The sequence below is a fragment of the Takifugu flavidus genome, chromosome 10 (assembly GCF_003711565.1).
Source record: "Takifugu flavidus isolate HTHZ2018 chromosome 10, ASM371156v2, whole genome shotgun sequence".
NCBI lineage: Eukaryota > Metazoa > Chordata > Actinopteri > Tetraodontiformes > Tetraodontidae > Takifugu > Takifugu flavidus.
The window spans coordinates 11,099,570-11,117,777 of NC_079529.1; the positions used below are offsets into that span (position 1 = coordinate 11,099,570).

General features: G+C 49.5%; 2 protein-coding genes across 4 annotated transcripts in view; one reads left to right on the plus strand and one right to left on the minus strand.

The window, feature by feature from the left end:
• Nucleotides 1–429: 429 nt before the first annotated feature.
• ccne2 (cyclin E2) lies at nt 430–5,265 on the plus strand. Of its 2 annotated transcripts, none has more exons than XM_057044920.1 (12): nt 430–662; nt 1,858–1,896; nt 2,100–2,181; nt 2,255–2,308; nt 2,557–2,699; nt 2,856–2,991; nt 3,062–3,208; nt 3,331–3,426; nt 3,511–3,645; nt 3,718–3,829; nt 3,901–4,058; nt 4,374–5,265. In XM_057044920.1, the coding sequence occupies exons 2-12, from the start codon at nt 1,883–1,885 to the stop codon at nt 4,482–4,484; spliced, it is 1,188 nt and encodes a 395-aa protein (XP_056900900.1). In that variant the 5' UTR covers nt 430–662; nt 1,858–1,882; the 3' UTR covers nt 4,485–5,265. The 2 variants fall into 2 exon arrangements, with proteins under 2 accessions (XP_056900900.1, XP_056900901.1); XM_057044921.1 differs by lacking the exon at nt 430–662 and adding an exon at nt 710–1,000.
• A 764-nt stretch (nt 5,266–6,029) lies between these two features.
• The window catches only part of si:dkey-22o22.2 (neural-cadherin), a 36,809-nt gene continuing 24,630 nt past the window's right edge, over nt 6,030–18,208 (minus strand). For both annotated transcript variants that reach the window (XM_057044917.1, XM_057044918.1), the window contains exons 17-34: nt 17,163–17,446; nt 15,485–16,114; nt 14,412–15,408; nt 13,433–13,526; nt 12,220–12,404; nt 11,790–12,025; nt 11,159–11,436; nt 10,812–11,026; nt 10,114–10,241; nt 9,839–9,969; nt 9,605–9,716; nt 9,311–9,491; nt 8,925–9,091; nt 8,593–8,857; nt 8,297–8,477; nt 7,978–8,228; nt 7,553–7,710; nt 6,030–7,361 (exon numbers count right to left, since the gene is read on the minus strand). In XM_057044917.1, the coding sequence (XP_056900897.1) occupies nt 6,804–7,361; nt 7,553–7,710; nt 7,978–8,228; nt 8,297–8,477; nt 8,593–8,857; nt 8,925–9,091; nt 9,311–9,491; nt 9,605–9,716; nt 9,839–9,969; nt 10,114–10,241; nt 10,812–11,026; nt 11,159–11,436; nt 11,790–12,025; nt 12,220–12,404; nt 13,433–13,526; nt 14,412–15,408; nt 15,485–16,114; nt 17,163–17,446 (5,051 nt within the window). In that variant the 3' untranslated portion in view covers nt 6,030–6,803. The remainder of the gene's footprint in view (nt 7,362–7,552; nt 7,711–7,977; nt 8,229–8,296; nt 8,478–8,592; nt 8,858–8,924; nt 9,092–9,310; nt 9,492–9,604; nt 9,717–9,838; nt 9,970–10,113; nt 10,242–10,811; nt 11,027–11,158; nt 11,437–11,789; nt 12,026–12,219; nt 12,405–13,432; nt 13,527–14,411; nt 15,409–15,484; nt 16,115–17,162; nt 17,447–18,208) is intronic.

The following is an 18,208-nucleotide window of genomic DNA, read 5'->3' on the forward strand; positions in this document are numbered from 1 at the left end:
CATTGTACTTTTCCCACTCTGCATTTATTCGCTAATTTGCATGTATGTCGCTTGTAAGGGAGACAGAAGATAAACATGAAACAGTTTGACTGCCATTAAGCGCCTGTTTGACAGCAGCACCACGTGCTCGCTTTGTTTACATCCTGGGAAGGAAGCACGCGGCCACCTCCTCTCGCTTTCTTATTGGTGCGACTCCGCATAGACCACACCTCCGGTAACACTGCTATGCGGAAGTTGTGTCGGTCCTTCGATAAAAACAGTAATTATTTCAGTTATTGGCGCGTTTTAGTGCAGTTTTCTGTAGCAGCGTGACTCCGCTGCATCTACCGAGCCGTTAAAATTTAACCGGAATTTGCAGAATTCTGTGATTACGAGAAAAAGTCAAATTGTGTTTGCGAATGCAGGCTCCGGATAAATGTAGACTAAAAACATGTTAATCGCTCTCGGGTGGCTCGAATATCCATCTACAGCCGCCGCATTAACGCTATAGTCTGATTTAAACAGTTCGGCGCTGTTCGTTAGCTTAACGCTCGGTTCGAATTTGAACATTTAGCGCGTTTCTGTAAACCGGGAAGGCGCATGCGCAGTGCGCCCGGACGTACGCGTATATGAGGATTGGCGCCGGCGCCACAGCTGATACTCATCCATTCATCTCCGAGGAGGTAAGAGAGCAGAGCCGACTCCGGCTTAAATAAGGCTCATTTTCTGTCCCCTTCTCTAGTTTACTCCTTCGTGTTTGGATCGGTCTTCCGTCTGAGGTCGCGGTGTTTGGGGTTTTATTACAGCTAATTCGAGCTTCTTCGCCTGAGCTCTGCTTTATCTTTAGCATCTCAGGGACCATCTGACTTTATCTCGACTCCGTGGTAGACTGGAACTACGGAGAGTCTCTAAAGAAGCCCATCAAAGCCCCTCTCCCCCGTCTTTAATTCTTTCAGTTGTTGATCGAAGTCAGACGAGTTGTCTTCCCGCAGAATCGGGGGTCATCCAGCTATGTTTGCTGGTAATTGTTGACCTAGTTAGCAGCTGTTCGGCTAACTCTGCTAGTACTTGTAGCCAGCGTCCGAATCGCGCTGGTGTCGCCTTCATGGGGCTGACTAAACTGTTTCCCTTCGGCTCTGTGGTCACCGAGACTTTGGCCCAGTAGTTGAGTGTTTTTAGGCCAATATAGAGGTTCTGAAGCGGCTGTTTGCCCCGATCTTCCCTCGCAGAGCTGATGGTGGTATCGGGGAGGGAGGACTCTTCCTCCCGCTTCTACACTACACAAATTGGCGCGTCTTTTGAGTTTCATACCTTAAATAAAGTTCTTACATCTGTGTAATCGTACTTTCACGGGGCCCAAAAGCTTCTTTGAGAAGTGGTCTTCGATGACGGACAAGAAAATTGCGATGGAAATGTTTCATTTTCGAGCCTTTTTTGTTGGAACCCGGGGGAGCGCCCCCCCTTTAGCTCCACTAGCTCGTCGGGCTAGTTTGGACCCGGTTTTATCAGTTCAGGCCGTTCACATTAAAAGTGATCATGCCGGGTTAATGTGCTCTGCTCCAGCTTTGTTGGCCTGTTTACATTGAATTACGAACCTTTTGATCAGTCTCGATGAAGACAGACCAACTTGGCCGAAACTACGGGTTCTTTAAAACAGGCCTTCACTATGCATAATTTTAAATATCTAATATCCTTTCAAGGGCTAACACAGAATATTGTATTTATATTTGGTCGCCCTGTTGTGACCTTCTCTGATCTTCCTATAGTGGTGCCTCAGAGCAGCTGCATTGTGTCTAACTTGTTTATAACTCATGTGTTACTCAGCTGTGGTGTTATAAATGTACTTGTGTCTCACCTGTACCTTCTTTCTGTCTGCAGCAGAGCCATAAATCCTGTGATAAACATGTCCAGACGAAGGTGAGCGCTTGCTTTTTGCTCGGACTCCATCGTGGTTTTGATCCCTATGGTCAATTTTGGGAAAAAGTCAAAACCCTTTACGACTCAGACGAGATTAGAGATGTTTTAGGGGCAGCAATGCATCAAATGAGGCACTAAAGCCAGAGTAGAAGCTGTTGTTGGTTGAGTTTCTGTGAACTGATCCAATGGTTTAATCATTTCAGTGGTCGCATCACTCTGCAAACCAGAGATTCAAACATGCCTGAGCCAGCGACCAGAACCACCCTGAAGAGGAGGAAATCAGAGGTTTGACACGTTCGTGTTCGCGTTTCATCATCCTGAATTCAGCCATCAGACTCACTTATTGTTCCTTTTGCAGCCATCAAAGAAGAAACTGCAGCCTGGTGCTAAAAGACAGAGCTATGAAATACAGGTGTGTTTGGGTTTCTGTCCCCCATCTTTCCTTATAGCACCAATAGGTTTTGTCTAATCATTGCCTTTTTCTTTTCTTAATTGATAATGTTTGACTTATTTCGCATTTGGTGGTGTGGATCATGTCCTGCAGTACTCGTTTTTCACCACTTGGGGTCGAATCTCATTGCATAGAAATATTCATATAGAAGTTGTCAGATGTCAGTTTCGGTTTTGGCTGTGGCTCTGAAGTTCTTGTTCCTCCTGTAGAAATGCTGGTCAGAGGAAGGAGCGACTCCTTGTGTCCTCGTCGAAACCCCCCACAAAGAGCTGGAGCCGGTGGACCCGTCCGGCTTCAGACAGTACCGCTTCAGGAACCTCTTCATCAAAGCATCGCCCATCCCCCGCCTTAGGTGTGTGTTCTGTTTTAGTATGATGGTAACATTCAGGAGTGTCTCTGGTGCTTCAGGAGTTCTAGCATCTTGTTCCTGAGAACATCTGGGCAGAATCCACATTATGCTTGAAAAAAAAATGGCATCATGAATAAAATTGCTGCTCTTGTGGTGCAGCTGGGCCAGTTCTGATGACGTGTGGATCAGCATGCTGAACAAAGAGCTGAAGTACTTTCATGACCAGAGTTACCTGCAACGACACGCCAGCCTGCAGCCCAAGATGAGGGCCATCCTGCTGGACTGGCTGCTGGAGGTGAGGGCGGAGCCGCACAGATTCCCTGAACGTGCACGCTGTCGCGGGTACCAACCCTATTTGTGTGCAGGTGAGCGAGGTGTACAGCCTCCACCGGCAGACGGCGTACCTGGCCCAGGATTTCTTTGACCGCTTCATGTCGACGCAGGAAGACGTCAACAAAGAGCTTCTGCAGCTACTGGGCATCACGGCCCTCTTCATCGCCTCCAAGATTGAGGTGGGTCGGCGGCTCACGGCCACGCTAGAATGTCACTCATGGTGCCTGAAGGGGTGTAATGGTTCAAAAGCTCCAGACCAGCAAACCAGGAATGTTCAGCTCAGTATTTTTTTGTTCAACAGGAAATTTACCCTCCCAAAATCTTTGAGTTTGCCTACGTGACGGATGGAGCCTGTGACATATGGGACATCCAGCAGACAGAGCTGCTCATGCTGAAGGTGAGGGCACGTTGACGCAGACCAGCGCCGGCACATCTTCACAATCTGTTGGGGGGAAATCTGACCGTGTGCTGCTCACGTCAGGCGCTGGAGTGGAACCTGTGCCCGGAGACACCGATCTCGTGGCTGAAGCTGTACGCTCAGGTCGAAGCCCAGAAGGATGAGGAGAACTTCCTCGTTCCGCAGTTCTGCCCAGAGACCTACATAAAGATCACGCAGGTACGAGCGCCGTTCAACACGCCGTGTTAAACATGAGGGTGGGAGGTGTGACCTTTGACCTCTGCGCTGCAGCTGTTGGACCTGTGCATGATGGACATTGACTGGCTGGGCTACAGCTACAGCGTCCTCGCCGCCGCCGCCTTCTGCCACTTCTCAACATTCGAAGTTGTTCACAAGGTGTCAGGTGAGTCTGACCTGGTCCCCATAGTTCCCGATGTCACTTTGGAGGTAGCGCTAACTTTGTGTGTGCGTCAGGCCTGACGTGGGAGAGTGTGGCCCCCTGTGTTCGGTGGATGACGCCCTTCATGGACACGCTGCGAGCTGAAGCCACGCCTCAACTCAAAGACTTTCCAAAAGTCAAAGCTGATGACAGACACAACATCCAGACACACGTGGCTTACCTGGAGCTGCTGGTGAGCTAACGACCAACGCTAACCCCTGGGGAGGTTCCTGTGGCCAAATGTTGTTAAGACCTGAGAACCTTCTGCAGATCTTAGGTGGGCTCAAGGTGGCTGGACGGCTGGGCCAGCCCAGTGCTTTGTCCACCAGATGACCCCCAACATTCTGAGCAGATATTGACTCGTGTAGGAGTGATCTGAATGTTGAATGTTCTTTGTTTTGAACTAAGTTGCAGGGACTTCAGGCCACAGGAACCCAGAGGTTCCAACAAATGTTCTGGAGCTAGTTTTAGACTTCTGCCTTAACTAATGTTAATGTTTGGGTTGCAGAGAAAAGCTCAGAAACGCAAGGTGGACGTCCCCGACTGTCAGCTGTCACCTGCGGCCGGTGCAGCCCTCCTGACTCCGCCTAGCAGCACAGAGAAACTGACCAATCCCTGATCAGGAGGCTGATGGATGGCATCCAGTTTTAACCCATTTTTATGGAACTGTTGGTTTGTTTTTTGTTTTTTTTTAAGAACTGAGACGTGGAAGTTGTCAGAAAACTTCCTGGGGCCACAAACCTGATTAACATTTCAACACGGATGCGGCAGCAGGTTGCTTTTCCAGCTTCTGCGGCACCGACTGTTGGACCTGTGAGGGATCACCTGGTGCTGAAATTCAAACGGTGCTTTTGTCAGATTCTCAGGAACAAAGATTCATGGAGAATTTTATCCTTGCCTGTCTGGCGCATGTGGACTTTCCATGAGCTGACGGAACAATCGGACTCTGCTGTGAAACGTCCAGAAACCTGCAGGCTCTTGAACGCACCTCATCCATTTACGTTCACATTCTCTCGCACATTCTTGTTGCATTCCTGGAAAACTTGACTTGCTGAGAAAAATCTGCAAACTTTTCAATGTTTGTATTTATTAATTAGCCATATTACAATTTCATGTTAAGAATTTGAGCAGTAAAGAGCTCTGATCACTGCCAAAGGCAAAAGCTATTTATGATTTAGCGCTCGAGTTAGTTTTGTGAAGCAGACTTGTTGTTTTAGTGCCTTTTTAAGAAAAAAAAAAAAAAAATTACAGCATAGAAATGTACTGCTTAACTTCAGCTGGCCAGAGGAACAAACCTGAGGACCTGGTCAACTACATGCCAAGGATGTTTCTGTAAATACGGCAAGTGAGAACTGTCATTTTCATTTATACTAAATTGAAATAAATTAAACTGATATGAAGGCGGAGCTTCACCTCAACATGGCTGCAGAACAGGAAGTGTCACGAGAGCAGCTAATGTCCGACGTGCTTCGGTTAAATGCATCACATTTTTACAGATGCATCATGTCAACATTTCCACCTCTGGAAGGATCTCGTCTGAGTTATACTTTAGATAAGATTCATCTCGACTGGTCATAGAATATGTGTCAACACTGCACTGATCAATCAACTATTAAATGTAGATGCGCTGTCATAGTTGGTCACATGGTGGCAGCATTGACGCACCAGCTTATTGGCCTTTAAGTCGTAAAAACTTCAAACGCAGTCAGTTTTAGATAATTAGAATGAAGTTAAATGTTTATAAAGATAAACTTTGCACCTCTGTTGGATAAAATGCAAACTAAAAACAAATGTTTTGGGCGTCTCAACGTGAAGGTCAACGCCTGCAACGGTTCCACTTCCTGAGTCGTGACCATAATAATGCAGGGTCCAATTAAACCGGGCCAAGATGGAGCAATCTCAAGTGGACCTGGACCTGAACCAGCGGGCGCTCCATCAAGATTATATATTCGACTGTGTCGAACCATAAATAATGACCATGCCGGAATAAAATATCAATGAACTGGGTCCAAATATTTTGTTTTTTAATGAGTAAAATTGTCTATTCCTACAACAGAACGTGTTATGTCATCATTTATCTCTACAGTTTTCTCAAACCATCATCTTCCCTGTGAAAATCCACTTTTCTGAAGCCCAAGTCCGTACAATCATTGACTGGAAGAAGTTCTGTGGAAAAGCATTTTATTAAACTCATGTACAAAGAGAAAAATACATTGAGCTAATAAAAATGTCCATATTTGTGGATTTAGCTGTACAGGTGCTCACGGCTAACTGAAACCTGGAGCAGCTTCATTAGAGAGAAGAGCTTCATGTTCTCCCTGAATCAATAACTGTCTGGAAAAGACCTGAACATGTGATTCAGGTTTAAACATCCAGATGTTGACTTAATGACTGGCTGAGGCACATCTGTCTGATTGTCTCTGCACCTTCTCCACATGTGTAAAACCACATTCTCTGAATAGGATTCTGATCAGTCTCTGAAGCTCATGTTGGCGTTGATGACCCATCAGAATTCAAAACTGGTCCAGTCAGTCTGGTTCAGAATCTGAATCAGAATCTGCTCCTCACCTTTCTCAAGCTTCTCAAGGTCATTCTGGACATCTGATGTCCACTTAACTAAAGAAATCCAGTAAATCAGGGACAAAAGTAAACAGTGTAATAAGTTATTTCAAAATTCCGATGACCTCCTTAAATGAAACGAGGGTGATTTTTGCTTTCATATAAAAAAAGTGACAACGCGCGACTGATGACTGACGAAGGAGGAAAAATACTTTAGTCACAATTACACCAAAATATTTGGCTCTCGAAACCTTTCTCAGAACTGTTTCATATAAAAGAAAATCTTCACATTTGGTTCTAATTCTTCGGTACCATCAGAGAGGAATATTATTTCATTAACAGAGCAGTGCATTATGGGATGTGAAGACAGCAGCACCTTCTAGTGCTGATGAGGCAACAGGTTTTGGCTGTGGTACGTGAGCGCTAGCTGAGGTCGGTCGTACATGTTGCTCAGAATCCTAAACTTTGGGCCCCACTGTGACAACCGGTTGCAGACAAACCCGCCGTTGTCCTTTTCCTCCTCGCCGCCGCGGTCAATGTCCCTACAAGAGGTGACTGACCCCAGCGAGCTGAGGCTTCCTGCCAGCGACCCCGAGCCTTCCACGCACCAGACGTGGTACGAGTCCGGAGGGAACGCCTGGAAGTCGTTGTCCGCCTCCCAGACAATTCGAGACACGTACGTTTTAAAGTGTGCGTGAGAGTGCGGCTCTGGCCCCGCCCTGCTGACAACAGCAGCGTAGTCCGAGTAGGCGCCCAGAGACGGATGCTGATGCGCCATGCTGAGGTAGGGGGCGCCAGAGCTGCAGGAAGAGCCAGAAGGGTGGACTTCCTCTTGGGAACCAGGTGATGACTTGATGAGCGGCGCTGTAGTGCACGATGACGACTGCGACAGACTAGAACACAGCGGCCGCTTCAGCTCAGTGATGTCATATCCTTTCTGGAAAACATAGAACGCCACATCGCTTTAGTACTAAAGCCACATCTACCTACTAACCACCCTGTGTGCACATGCACCTATGTTTCGACATGTGTGTACCAGTATGAGTGTGTATATACCTGTGTTCAGTGGCATATACTACCTGGTGTGTATATACCTGTGTATGTGTGTGTACCTGTGTGAGTGTGTACCTGGTCCTGCTCTCCGCCTCCTTCCTCGTTGTAATTCAGGATGTTTTCCCGGACATCCTCCCAGCTCTCATGCTCAGCTGGGATGTGATAAACTCCTCTCTTCCTGAACTTACTGCGACTTCCTTTCTGGTTCCACACTGTCACCGCCACCAGCACAGCTGTGCACAAACAACCATTAGAGGGTAGAATATTACGTCGGTAGAAACCAACATGGCTGCCGCTCCAACCTTAAGGGGCGGAGTTTAAAAACTTCAGTCACAGTCGGTTCCGGACCTGATCTACACAGATTTACAGTCCCGCGGCTACATTAGCCTCAGTGTGGCTACACACAACACAGCCGATCGACCGGTTACAACACAACATTATTGATCAGTTGTTACACAAGTTCACAAGGGAGGAAATTATTGATCAGCACATGCTCTCACCCAAGAAGATAAGCAAGCACATGCTGATGGCGAGGATGGAGCTGGGGCTGAGGGCAGCCAGACGGTGACTTCTGACCTGGCCCAGCTCACAGCGCTGACCCCTGAAGCCCTCCTGACACCGACACCGGAAGCTGTCCGCGGATGTGGGCTGGCACACGCCGCCGTTACGGCAGGAAGTCGACCCGCAGGGTGACGGCCAGCAGCTCTGCTGACCTGCGTCGTCTGTCACCGTCACCTGTCCGCCAGGACACCTGACAGTACAGCGGGAGCGAAGAATGAGGTCGTGTCGGTCTGAGAGGGCGTGTCTGTGCACCTGTACCTGCACTGGTGTTTCCTCCAGAGGTCAACGCAATGCAGCGGGCTGCTACATGGTCGACCGCTGCAGGCATCACTCAGGCAGCCCGCCATGATGCCCCGCCTCTCCAGGACTGCCACCAAGTCTCGGTTCTGCCCGTCCAAAAGGAGTTGGTGACCATTGAAGCGAACGTCCCGCAGACACCCTGAGGGAGCAGAAGGCAGATGAAAACATAAACAGCAATGAATGATGAACTGGAGTCGGAAGGAGGAGGAGGAGGGGCAGGAGGAGGAGGAGGAGGAGGAGGATCTGCTCCTCACCCAGAAAGCTGCTAGCGTTTCCCGTCTTTGGACCGTTACCAACCATCACGCTGGTCGGGTCAATCACAATCTTCCTGTGACTCCCTAATCGGGCCTGCACCTCCCTGGAGCCCCCACCCTGCTCCAGCTGTAGAGTGAACAGGTTGTCATGACGACGTAGGGAGACCAAGATCCACTGGCCGATGTCGACTCTGTGCCCAGGGAGCCGCAGCGCATGGGCGCCATCTCCAAGGTCAGCGCGGACAGACAGGTGACCCTCTGCGATCTGAAAGCCACAGATATTGTCAGACTGTGGCCGCGAGTGGTGGCGTGTGATTGGCCAACAGGCTGACCTCCAGGACGATGAACTCAGTCGGGGTCGAGGACGCCACGGCGAGCAGCGTGCCTGATGCAGCCCTTGTTCGGACAAACAGCTGGATGCTGGTGTGACGGGAGCTACCGCCGCCTCTGAAGTGGAAATGGACGACGCTGCCCGAGTCGAAGGAGAATTCTGGGATGGCTGAGAGGGGAGGAGCCAAAGTCATGTTTGAGAGACATAGCAGCAGCTGTTAGCTTAGCATTTAGCATCCAATCCTGATGGGAAGTAGACTCCAGCCAAGAGGCCTGACGTGGACATGGACACGGAGACATGGAGGAGGCGTTGGGCGGCAGTCAGCAGGACAAGGGACGATGCTTCTGAAACACTTGAAACTGAACCCCCCCTTTTTGTTTTTTTTACCTGTATCGCACTTCTGTCCCGTGTATCCAGGGTAACAGTCGCAGCTGAAGGAGCCCCAGTCGGCCAGACAGGATGCCTGGAGGCCGCATGATGGCCCTGCCGCCGTCACACACACACCGTCTGTCAGCCTGCAGCCTGGGGAGCTGTCCACACTCTCACCTGGAGACGCCAGGTCGTACACCTGTGCAGGATATAGAGACACTAAATAAAGAGACAGACAGACAGACAGACAGACAGACAGACAGACAGACAGACAGAGACGTGTGCAGACACACACACACACACACAACCTACCTGACTGTCCACCATCAGGTTACGGATGCAGCCGCTGAAACCACGGTAACGCCAATAAGGAGACGTTTTCTTTACTCCTCCTAACTGAAGAGGCTGGAAGACATTCAGATACCTGAGGAGGAGGAGCAGCAGCACGGGGGTGGGGGGTAAGCAGGAGGAGGCGTTGGAGCGGCAGGATTAATTGATGGCGAGATGGTGAATAAAGTCATATCTTGTCTTCAGGCTGTCCCTCACCTCTGGCGTCCAGGTGTCTCTCCAGCAGCTCTGCAGGCCGACTCGTCCACCTTTGGGGGTCCACCGGCTCCGACACCCTGGGGCCCAATCACCTCTGCACCCTCACACTGGTCCAGGACAAAGTCCACAGCCTATAAAACATTTCCTGTGAGCTGTTTTCACCAACTTGTCTTTAATCTTAACACTTTACCTCAACGTTTACATCAGTTTCATCAGTTTTTAGGTTAAACTGAATGAAACCATCGACGCTGTGTCTCTCCCACCCCCAGTCCCACCTTTCCATCGGTGCTGATGTCGAGGCGATGCCAGCGGCGGTCGGTGACTGAGGATGTAGGCGGGAGCTGCAAGGTCAGCGTTCCAGAGCCATGGTTAATGCTCAGAACCGGAACCCCATTCTTCAACTCTGGACACAAGATGAGGAACACAGTGATCATGTTCATTATGTGGAATCAGTTCCTCCTCAGGTCAACGGGTCAGAGGAAAGTTCAACAAGATGGTTCCAGTCAAAACCATAATGGATCAGTCTGGCTGCTGCTGCAGCGGCAGGAAAATGGATCCTGAACAGGGTCAATGTGATCATGTGACCCAAATGCTCGTAAATACAAAAATCTGGGTCTCATCAAATTATGATGATTGTGTGTGTGTGTGTGTGTGTGAGTGTGTGTGTGTGTATGCATTTTCCTGCATCACCACTGGTTCTGAGTCTGAGTTCAGGCTAATATAGCGCCTGTAGCCGAGCCAACAACCATTGTGGCTCTGGCTGACTCATGCTGGTTCCCAGTCTGAGTGTGTAACAGTGTGTAAACTTTATATTCATTATCACGGACAGAGGCCACGGCCTTCAGTCAGATTTAAGTACCAAACCTCAAGTTCAGCCAAACTTTTTAGGAGGGGGTGGTCTGAGGTAACAATTAGTTCACGCTCGATCGTCAACATGTTTAGTGACATAATGAAGTACAGGCGGTAAACATACCGATGGCGATGAAGTCCTCAGGCTCCCCCGGGTAGGCGGAGTTTAATGGCCCATTGTACAGCAGCAGCCCATCCGCTGACTCAGCCAGGAACTCCAGGGAGATGTGACTCTGGAAACAAGGCCTGATGGGAGGAAACCAGGCATAGCCGTGGCCACCAAAGCTGTGTTTGGTCTGCTGACACTCGGGCCCATCAAACATGGGGGGACATTTACACCTGATACACAGAGCAGATGTATGAATGCTCAACAGAACAGAAGACTGTTGGGAAACACACGGAACAAGTTCTTGTCACAGTTTCCCTCCAAGGTTCTAAGAAACAAGATTTCCCCTTCACTCTGTTACTTACCTGTGTCCCAGTGGCCCATCCAGACAGGTACCCCCGTTCAGGCAGGGGTTGGTGGCGTAGGTGGAGCAGGGCATACGGACCCACTCCCGGGAGTGACAGCCACATCGAGCCGTGAGCGAAGCTGACAGTGACACCAGGGATGTGGTACCGCTGCTGAGAGCCCCGGGGGTCGTACTGAAGGACACGGCGGTGCTGCAGCCTCCAGAGTGACTGCAGTCAGTGGAGGGACACTCGTCCACGCCCACCTGAGAGATGGACACGCCCAGTATGGCCTCCAGCTGCATGACATCAACAGCTACATTAATTATGTTTAAAGCACAAACCCGATATGGACAGAACCTTTTAAAAGGAGCCCAGTGTTAGCATGAAACAAACAACCGCTGTAGCAGCTGGTCTGAAGCAGACGCCCCTGGACGGGGAACCCTGGAACTAGTGTGGAGGGATTCTACATGAAAATGTCAACAGAATCAGGAGAGAACGAACACAACTTTTCCTCTTATTTATATACGTGACGATCAAAAAGGTGTTGAAGATCATTTGATGTTTGACATTTGTGTCAGTGTGTTGGTGTTTCGGTGGAGTGGAGGACCGAGCAGCCAACAGGCGCTTGACTGGTTTTTCAGGTCTTCACCTTTGATCTGCCCGCTGCGACGTAGCCGTGAAGCGTCTCTGTCCTGTAGGGCGGCGAGCCGCGAGCAGCAAACCACACGTTCAGCAGCTTCTCGGCTCTCTGCCCAGCGTCAGCAACAGAGAAGATCTGGATGTTCTCTGGTTGAGTATGAAGGAGATCAGCCAGTGTCTCCGTAAAACGAGCGAAAAGACTCTTCTCAGCTCCGCCGCTGCTGAAAAACTGCTGCACCGTCACATCTGGACAAGGATGTAAAGCTGATTAGAGGAAGCCGTACAGGTAGCACATTAAAAGCTGCTGAAACAGGAGTTGTTCCACAGATATTCCACATTTATCCAGATACTCAGCACAGAAAAGCCCTGCAGCCATGTTGGGTGTCTCACGGGGGACAGTGTCCTCTCACAGGACCCCACATTGGTCTTCCTGGACTCACTATTCAGCTGGACGGAGGCGGCATTTCTCAAAGCATCCTGCTGCAGTTCTCGGACGTCAACCTGAGCAGTGGAGGTCACGTCGGGCCACGTCCGGTCAGACACACGGACGTGCAGCAGGTACGACCCTGGTGGCACCCCCTCCCTGATGCTGAGCTGCCCGGAGGTCTGGTTGAGTCCAAAGAACCTGAGGAGAAAAGTCAAGTTTCAAAATGTCTTTACTGCCACTTGTTGGCCAACATCATTGTCAACATAAGCCCCTCCCCCTTCACATTGATGACCATGGAACCCTTAAAATTAAAGAGAAGGCAAAAGACTCTTATCTGTGTTTAATAGACAGACAAGACAGGATCAAGGGAACCCAGGAGATGTTCAGGAACGTGTAGAGCAGCATCACAGCCCGATGAAGATGTTGTTTATGTCTAAGAGATGACGCTCCTCATCAGAAATTCTGTCTGATCTAAAATCTGACTACAGTTGTTCCCAGAAGGGACTTCTCAGATCAAACCCAGCCCAGATCCATTTTCTTGATCTGGGAATGTTTGGAGGGTCAATCTGGCTCTGAACATGTGCCATTGGGTGCATGTATAAACCTCCGTCCTCTAATTTCAGGCAGATTGATCATCCGCTGGGGTGTCGAAGCCTCAGGCCTGGAGAAGGACCACGGGCTAGGAACAGATAATCCCACAGTCAGAAGTCTGACTTTAAACATGTTATTAAAAAGTTTAAACTGAAAACAGTGAATTTTCTACACTTCTCTGCTCTCCTGATGCTGGAAATGACGTTTAGCCACCAAACAGCATCACTAAAAGGTCCTGCAATGAGGCTGGGAGAGACCACGTTTTGTCTTGATGGTTTTTGCACGTCCTCTGAGGAACACCCACATCCAACCATCTGACCACACAGCTTCACTGGGAAAGTTGGATTCCAGCTTTGGTAATGGAGTTGGTAGTCAAGTATTAATACCACTGTTCCCACAAGATGGCTGCCCTTTCATCAGCTCTTAATCTGTCCCGTTTCTTCTTCTGCTCTTCCTCAAACGACATTTTGTTTGCATCACAAGATCAATTCGGAACAAAAGACTCTTTGAGTGATTGATGTTTTCATTTAGTTTTCCTCCTCCAGAACGAATAAATAAAAAGGGAAATTCTGTTTAATATCAGAATTAGTGCTTTAAAGTCTTAAGTAGGTCAGCATATCAGAACCTTCCCTCACCTGGATGGTTTTCCTTCAAAGCGGTAAAACTTCTCACTCCAGTCGTCCAGGTCGGGGGACTGAACTTGTCCCAGCACCGTGTTTGGAAATATGCCTGCGGGGGGTGAGAAGACAAAATAAATCCAAGACGTCGCTGGCTGTGAAGGAATTTGCTGTGAGGGGACGTGTTCCCTGTGGTACCACCCAAATACTGAGAGTGAAGTATGGAGATAAGGAGGAGAGCGACGCCTCATTGGTGCACGCGGTCACGGTTTGACGGCGCAGCAGGAAGACATGCACACAGCAGAGGTGCTCACTCATTTATTCCCCCCCCCATCTCCAAAGAAACCTGAATGCAGAGCTGTAATCTCTTTAGCTGTGAAATCAGCTGCCTCTTTAAAAATGGCTCCTGCTTATGCAGCCGTCAGACCTGGGACTTTAGCCCCACTTCATTGTGTGCGCCGCGGCATCTGGTAGAGCTGCGTGATGGATTCGTATTAGCGGGTTAATATACTTTCATGTGGAAAGGCCCCTGGAGAGAAAACCCACTAAAAATACATTAAAGAAAACCTCAGATTTCCAGCAAATTACGGAAGGCTGACAGATGGTAAGAAAGGCTAAATAAGTGATGCCGACTTGAGCGGGAGGCTGCGAGCAGTCGACTGTGACGAGTACAGCCTTAAAAACAGGAGCCCAGAGCGCTCAGGGGTGCTGGAGGTTATAGCAGCAGGAAGACACCAGTTGGAAATTGTCTCCAGTTACACTCAACGTTCCCTTGAGCAAGACGGTATCTGCACGGATGTGCAAGTGGCAGGTTCCACTTAACTAGTTTAAGAAACCGAGGATTAAAGTCCTCCCCAGCCCTTAAAAAAAATTCTCTCTGTAAAATGAGATGTTTTCCTAATGGACAAGGTATAAAATCAGAGTTCCGAGCCTGTTTTAATCCTGATTTTATGGAGTATTTCAGACCAACGTTTGGAAGTCTGAGTGGTGAACGAACCCTTGTAGCTGTAGACGATGAAGTTGGCGTGTCCTGGAGCGTGAGGGTGGTCATTCCGGTCACCAATGATGACTGTCAGCGTGCTGGTGGAGCTCGCGGGAGGAGAGCCGCTGTCAGTCATGAGGACTGGGAGGAAGTACTGCTTCTGCCGCTCTCGGTCGAAGGTCCGCAGCGCGGTGACAGCGGCGCTGCCGTTTCCATAGTCTGTCAGGTTAAAGTTGGTGGCATCCGAAGTTAGCATGAGAAGACGTATGGAGAAGGGTGCTCCGTTAGCAGAGGTGTCCCTGTCGATGGCGTGCAGCAGCAGCGAGGTGTCGTTCATTCGCACCGCCTGTGGGGCTGCTGTGTTCTCCCAAACGATGGGTCTGTAAGGGGCTTCAAACTCTGGCCCATTATCATTAGTGTCCAGAACCGTTACCATGACGATGGCCGTGCCAGTGAGAGACGGGCTCCCTGCATCTGTGGCCAGCAGGATGAGCCTGTGCTGCGAGATCTTTTCCCTATCCAGAGAATCAGCCACCACCACCCAACCAGACGGGTCCACCAGGAACTGACTGAAGGGGTCAGACTCCCGGGAGATGCTGTAGGTAAAACGTCCATTCAGGCCCGAGTCCAAATCTGAGGCTGTTACCTGTGTGACTATCGTTCCCACGGCTACGTCTTCAGACAGTGCCGCCGACTCGTAGAACTGTGGGAAGAAGACGGGGGCGTGGTCATTGGAGTCCTCCACCTGAATCAGGCAGCAGCTGAGGCTGAAGAAATCAGCATCTTCAGCCTTAACTGTTAGATTAAACACTCTCTCCTGGGGCTTCTCAAAGTCCACCTTCTTCTTTAGTTTTATCACCCCCCGTCGGTTCACTTTGTCCGTCTCTATGAAGAACTTCCTGTCATCATCCCCACTGATGATGCTGAAGGTTACCACGGCGTTCTCTCCCTCATCTTCATCTGTGGCTGAAACTACAAGAATCTCACTGTTCACCTCCAGATCCTCTGTTACCTGGACACCAAAGGGTCTAATTAGAACTTGTACAAATATCCTGTGTTGGTGTTTTGGTGTTTGTGTTTGGACTAACCTGAGTGCTGAAGAGCATCTGCGTGAAGACCGGTGGGTGATCATTAACATCAGTAACGATGATGGTAGCCGTTCCTGTTCCCGTCAGCCCCCCGCCATCTCTGGCCTCCACCACCACCAGGTAGCGATCCTCCTCCTCCCGGTCCAGGGACCGGAGGACTGTGTAGATGGTCCCTGTGCTTCCATTGATTGAGAACAAGTTCAGGTTGAAGTCATTGCGAATGTTCTTGATAATGCTGTAGGTCAGCATCGCATTTTGGTCCACGTTGGGGTCATCCAGGTCCGTGGCACGCATCTCCATGATGGATGTGTCAGCAGGTGAATTTTCAGGTACCTGACCCACAAAACATCCATCCACCCTCAGTGCCGGACAGGGAAAAAAGGGTGCGTTGTCATTGACATCTCTGACTTCTAATAGCACGTCAGCAAACCCTGTGAGTCCTGTCCCCCCTTCATCTGTAGCCAGAACCAGGAACCTCCAGGCCGGACGCTCCTCCCTGTCCAGCCGCCGGTGGGCATAAATCCTCCCGGTGCGTTCATCAATAGTGAACTCGCCACCTGCCCCTTGACCGTGAAGGAAGTAACGCAGAGCGGTCTGATCAGCCTCCTGGTCTGGGTCTGTGGCCGACACCTGCAAATACAAACACCTTCATCAGGTACGAAGTGTTCCACACGGCTTTGGAAGGGCTTCACCAATAGTGCTGATACAAGAGTGCTGCAGTCTGGATTTGTGGCAACTGATGAGCTCAGACTTCCTTTAAAAAGACCACAGACTTCCTCGTTTTCATTATGCACAAATGTCACAGCAGCAGGTAGAAGAGGAGCTCGTCCTGTTCAGTTAATCGGCCTCCCTGATATCTCTGGATGGCAGCGGCAGCATTAGAACCTGTTCTCACGTCACGTTGAGGAATTCAGCAATTAAAAGAAAATTGTTAACCACAAAACGAGAAGAAAAGGCTGACTTTCAGCCTTTTCTTCACCACCGTGATAGCAGAAGCCTTTGAAGCCACCCACTGGCTGCCTATCGCCATGCGGCAGGTAGAGCATATTAACCATCACGGTGGCAGAGGCGCAGATGCAGCACATGCAGGTGAAAAAACATGGGGCTCGTACGGGGCCGTTAGAGCAGAGTAAAGCCTGTATCAAATCAATTCCAACAGGCGAGAGAAGGCAGGCAGCAGCGACACACACACACACACACACACACACACACACACACCACACACACACACACACACACACACACACACACACACACACACACACAAACACACACACACACACACACACACACACACCTCTCTGGCGGTGATTAGTTTTCCTGCTGTCACCTTTAAATCTGATTTAGCTCGCCAGAACGTGCAAATTAGCATGAATTACCAGGGAAAGGTGTGACAACAGGAGGAGGATAGGAGTTCCAGAGGAGCCTGACACATGTGTGGACACTGGAGGTGAGGAGATGCTCCAGGCTCATTCACATCTGGTTGTAACCTAATACTCACATCTTATTCTCATTAGCTCACATTTTATTATCTTTAAAGGCTCCATATCTGGTAAATTCTGTGGAGCTGAAGCCAAGTTGACACAATGTTGACAGCATTTCCAGCACTATGTGACCACAGCATCAACATTACAGCAGGGCTTTGATAGCTCTTTAGCTAACAGACACATCTGCTCACCTGCAGGAGGAAAACAGGAAGCTGGGTGAGCTCCTCCATCACTGCAGCGTGGTACTCCATCTGGCTGAAGATGGGTGCTTCGTCGTTGCGGTTTATCACCTTGACCACCACCAGCGTCTCATTCTCCCACTTCCCATCAGAAGCAACGAGCCACAGCTCGTAACGGCGCTCTGCCTCATAGTCGAGGGGCTGGGCTACAAAGATGGTTCCTACCTCAGGCTCCACATCGAATGTGCCCATGTTGTTCCCAGCTGCTATCTGGTAGCGTAACTTAGCATTAGCCCCTGTGAGGACAGGAGAACAGGAACCCACTGATGCTTTGTTGTCATCAAAATACAGTTCATCTGAATTTAAAGACTGTTCTTTTCATGTCAAAATTATTTCACTCCTGAATCATTTTGGTTTCTAATCTTAGAATTGTCATTTGTTTTTATTTATTTTTGTAGGGTGGGTGCCGTCTGCTGTGTTTACCAGGAGGAAAACACCATCTGTGAAGCTGTGAAGGACCTTCATCATGACACTGAACACTGTGTGTGTGTGTGTGTGTGTGTGTGTGTGTGTGTGTGTGTGTGTGTGTGTGTGTGTGGGTGCGGAATGACTCCAGTGGTTTCTTGCCTCTGGCAGGCCCTTAATGATTACTGTGGCCATATGGTATTGCCCTCTTCTCCCACACTCACACCAATGCAGAAGGGCACAGCAGATTTGATTCAAAGCGTAGCAGGAGCACCAAAATTGTGATTAAGGTCAGATCCCAGCTTCAGGAGAGGTGGGCCGCGGGGGGAAGTTGTCCCTCAGTGCTGACTGCAGGTTGACACGATGACAGACTAAACTCATCACTAGAGGAAGTTTCACTTTGATTTACGAAATGTATCACGCTGGAAAATACCCCATGTTGTGGCCTCAGATGGCCACGAGAGGCCCAGCAGCTTGTTGAAATTCAGCAGGCGGCAGCAGAAACCCTGAACTGTGAAATCATTAATGCGTTTTGTGACTTTCCTGTGACAAGAAACATGAAGCTCAGCCGCTTTTCTGTTCCTCTGAATGCT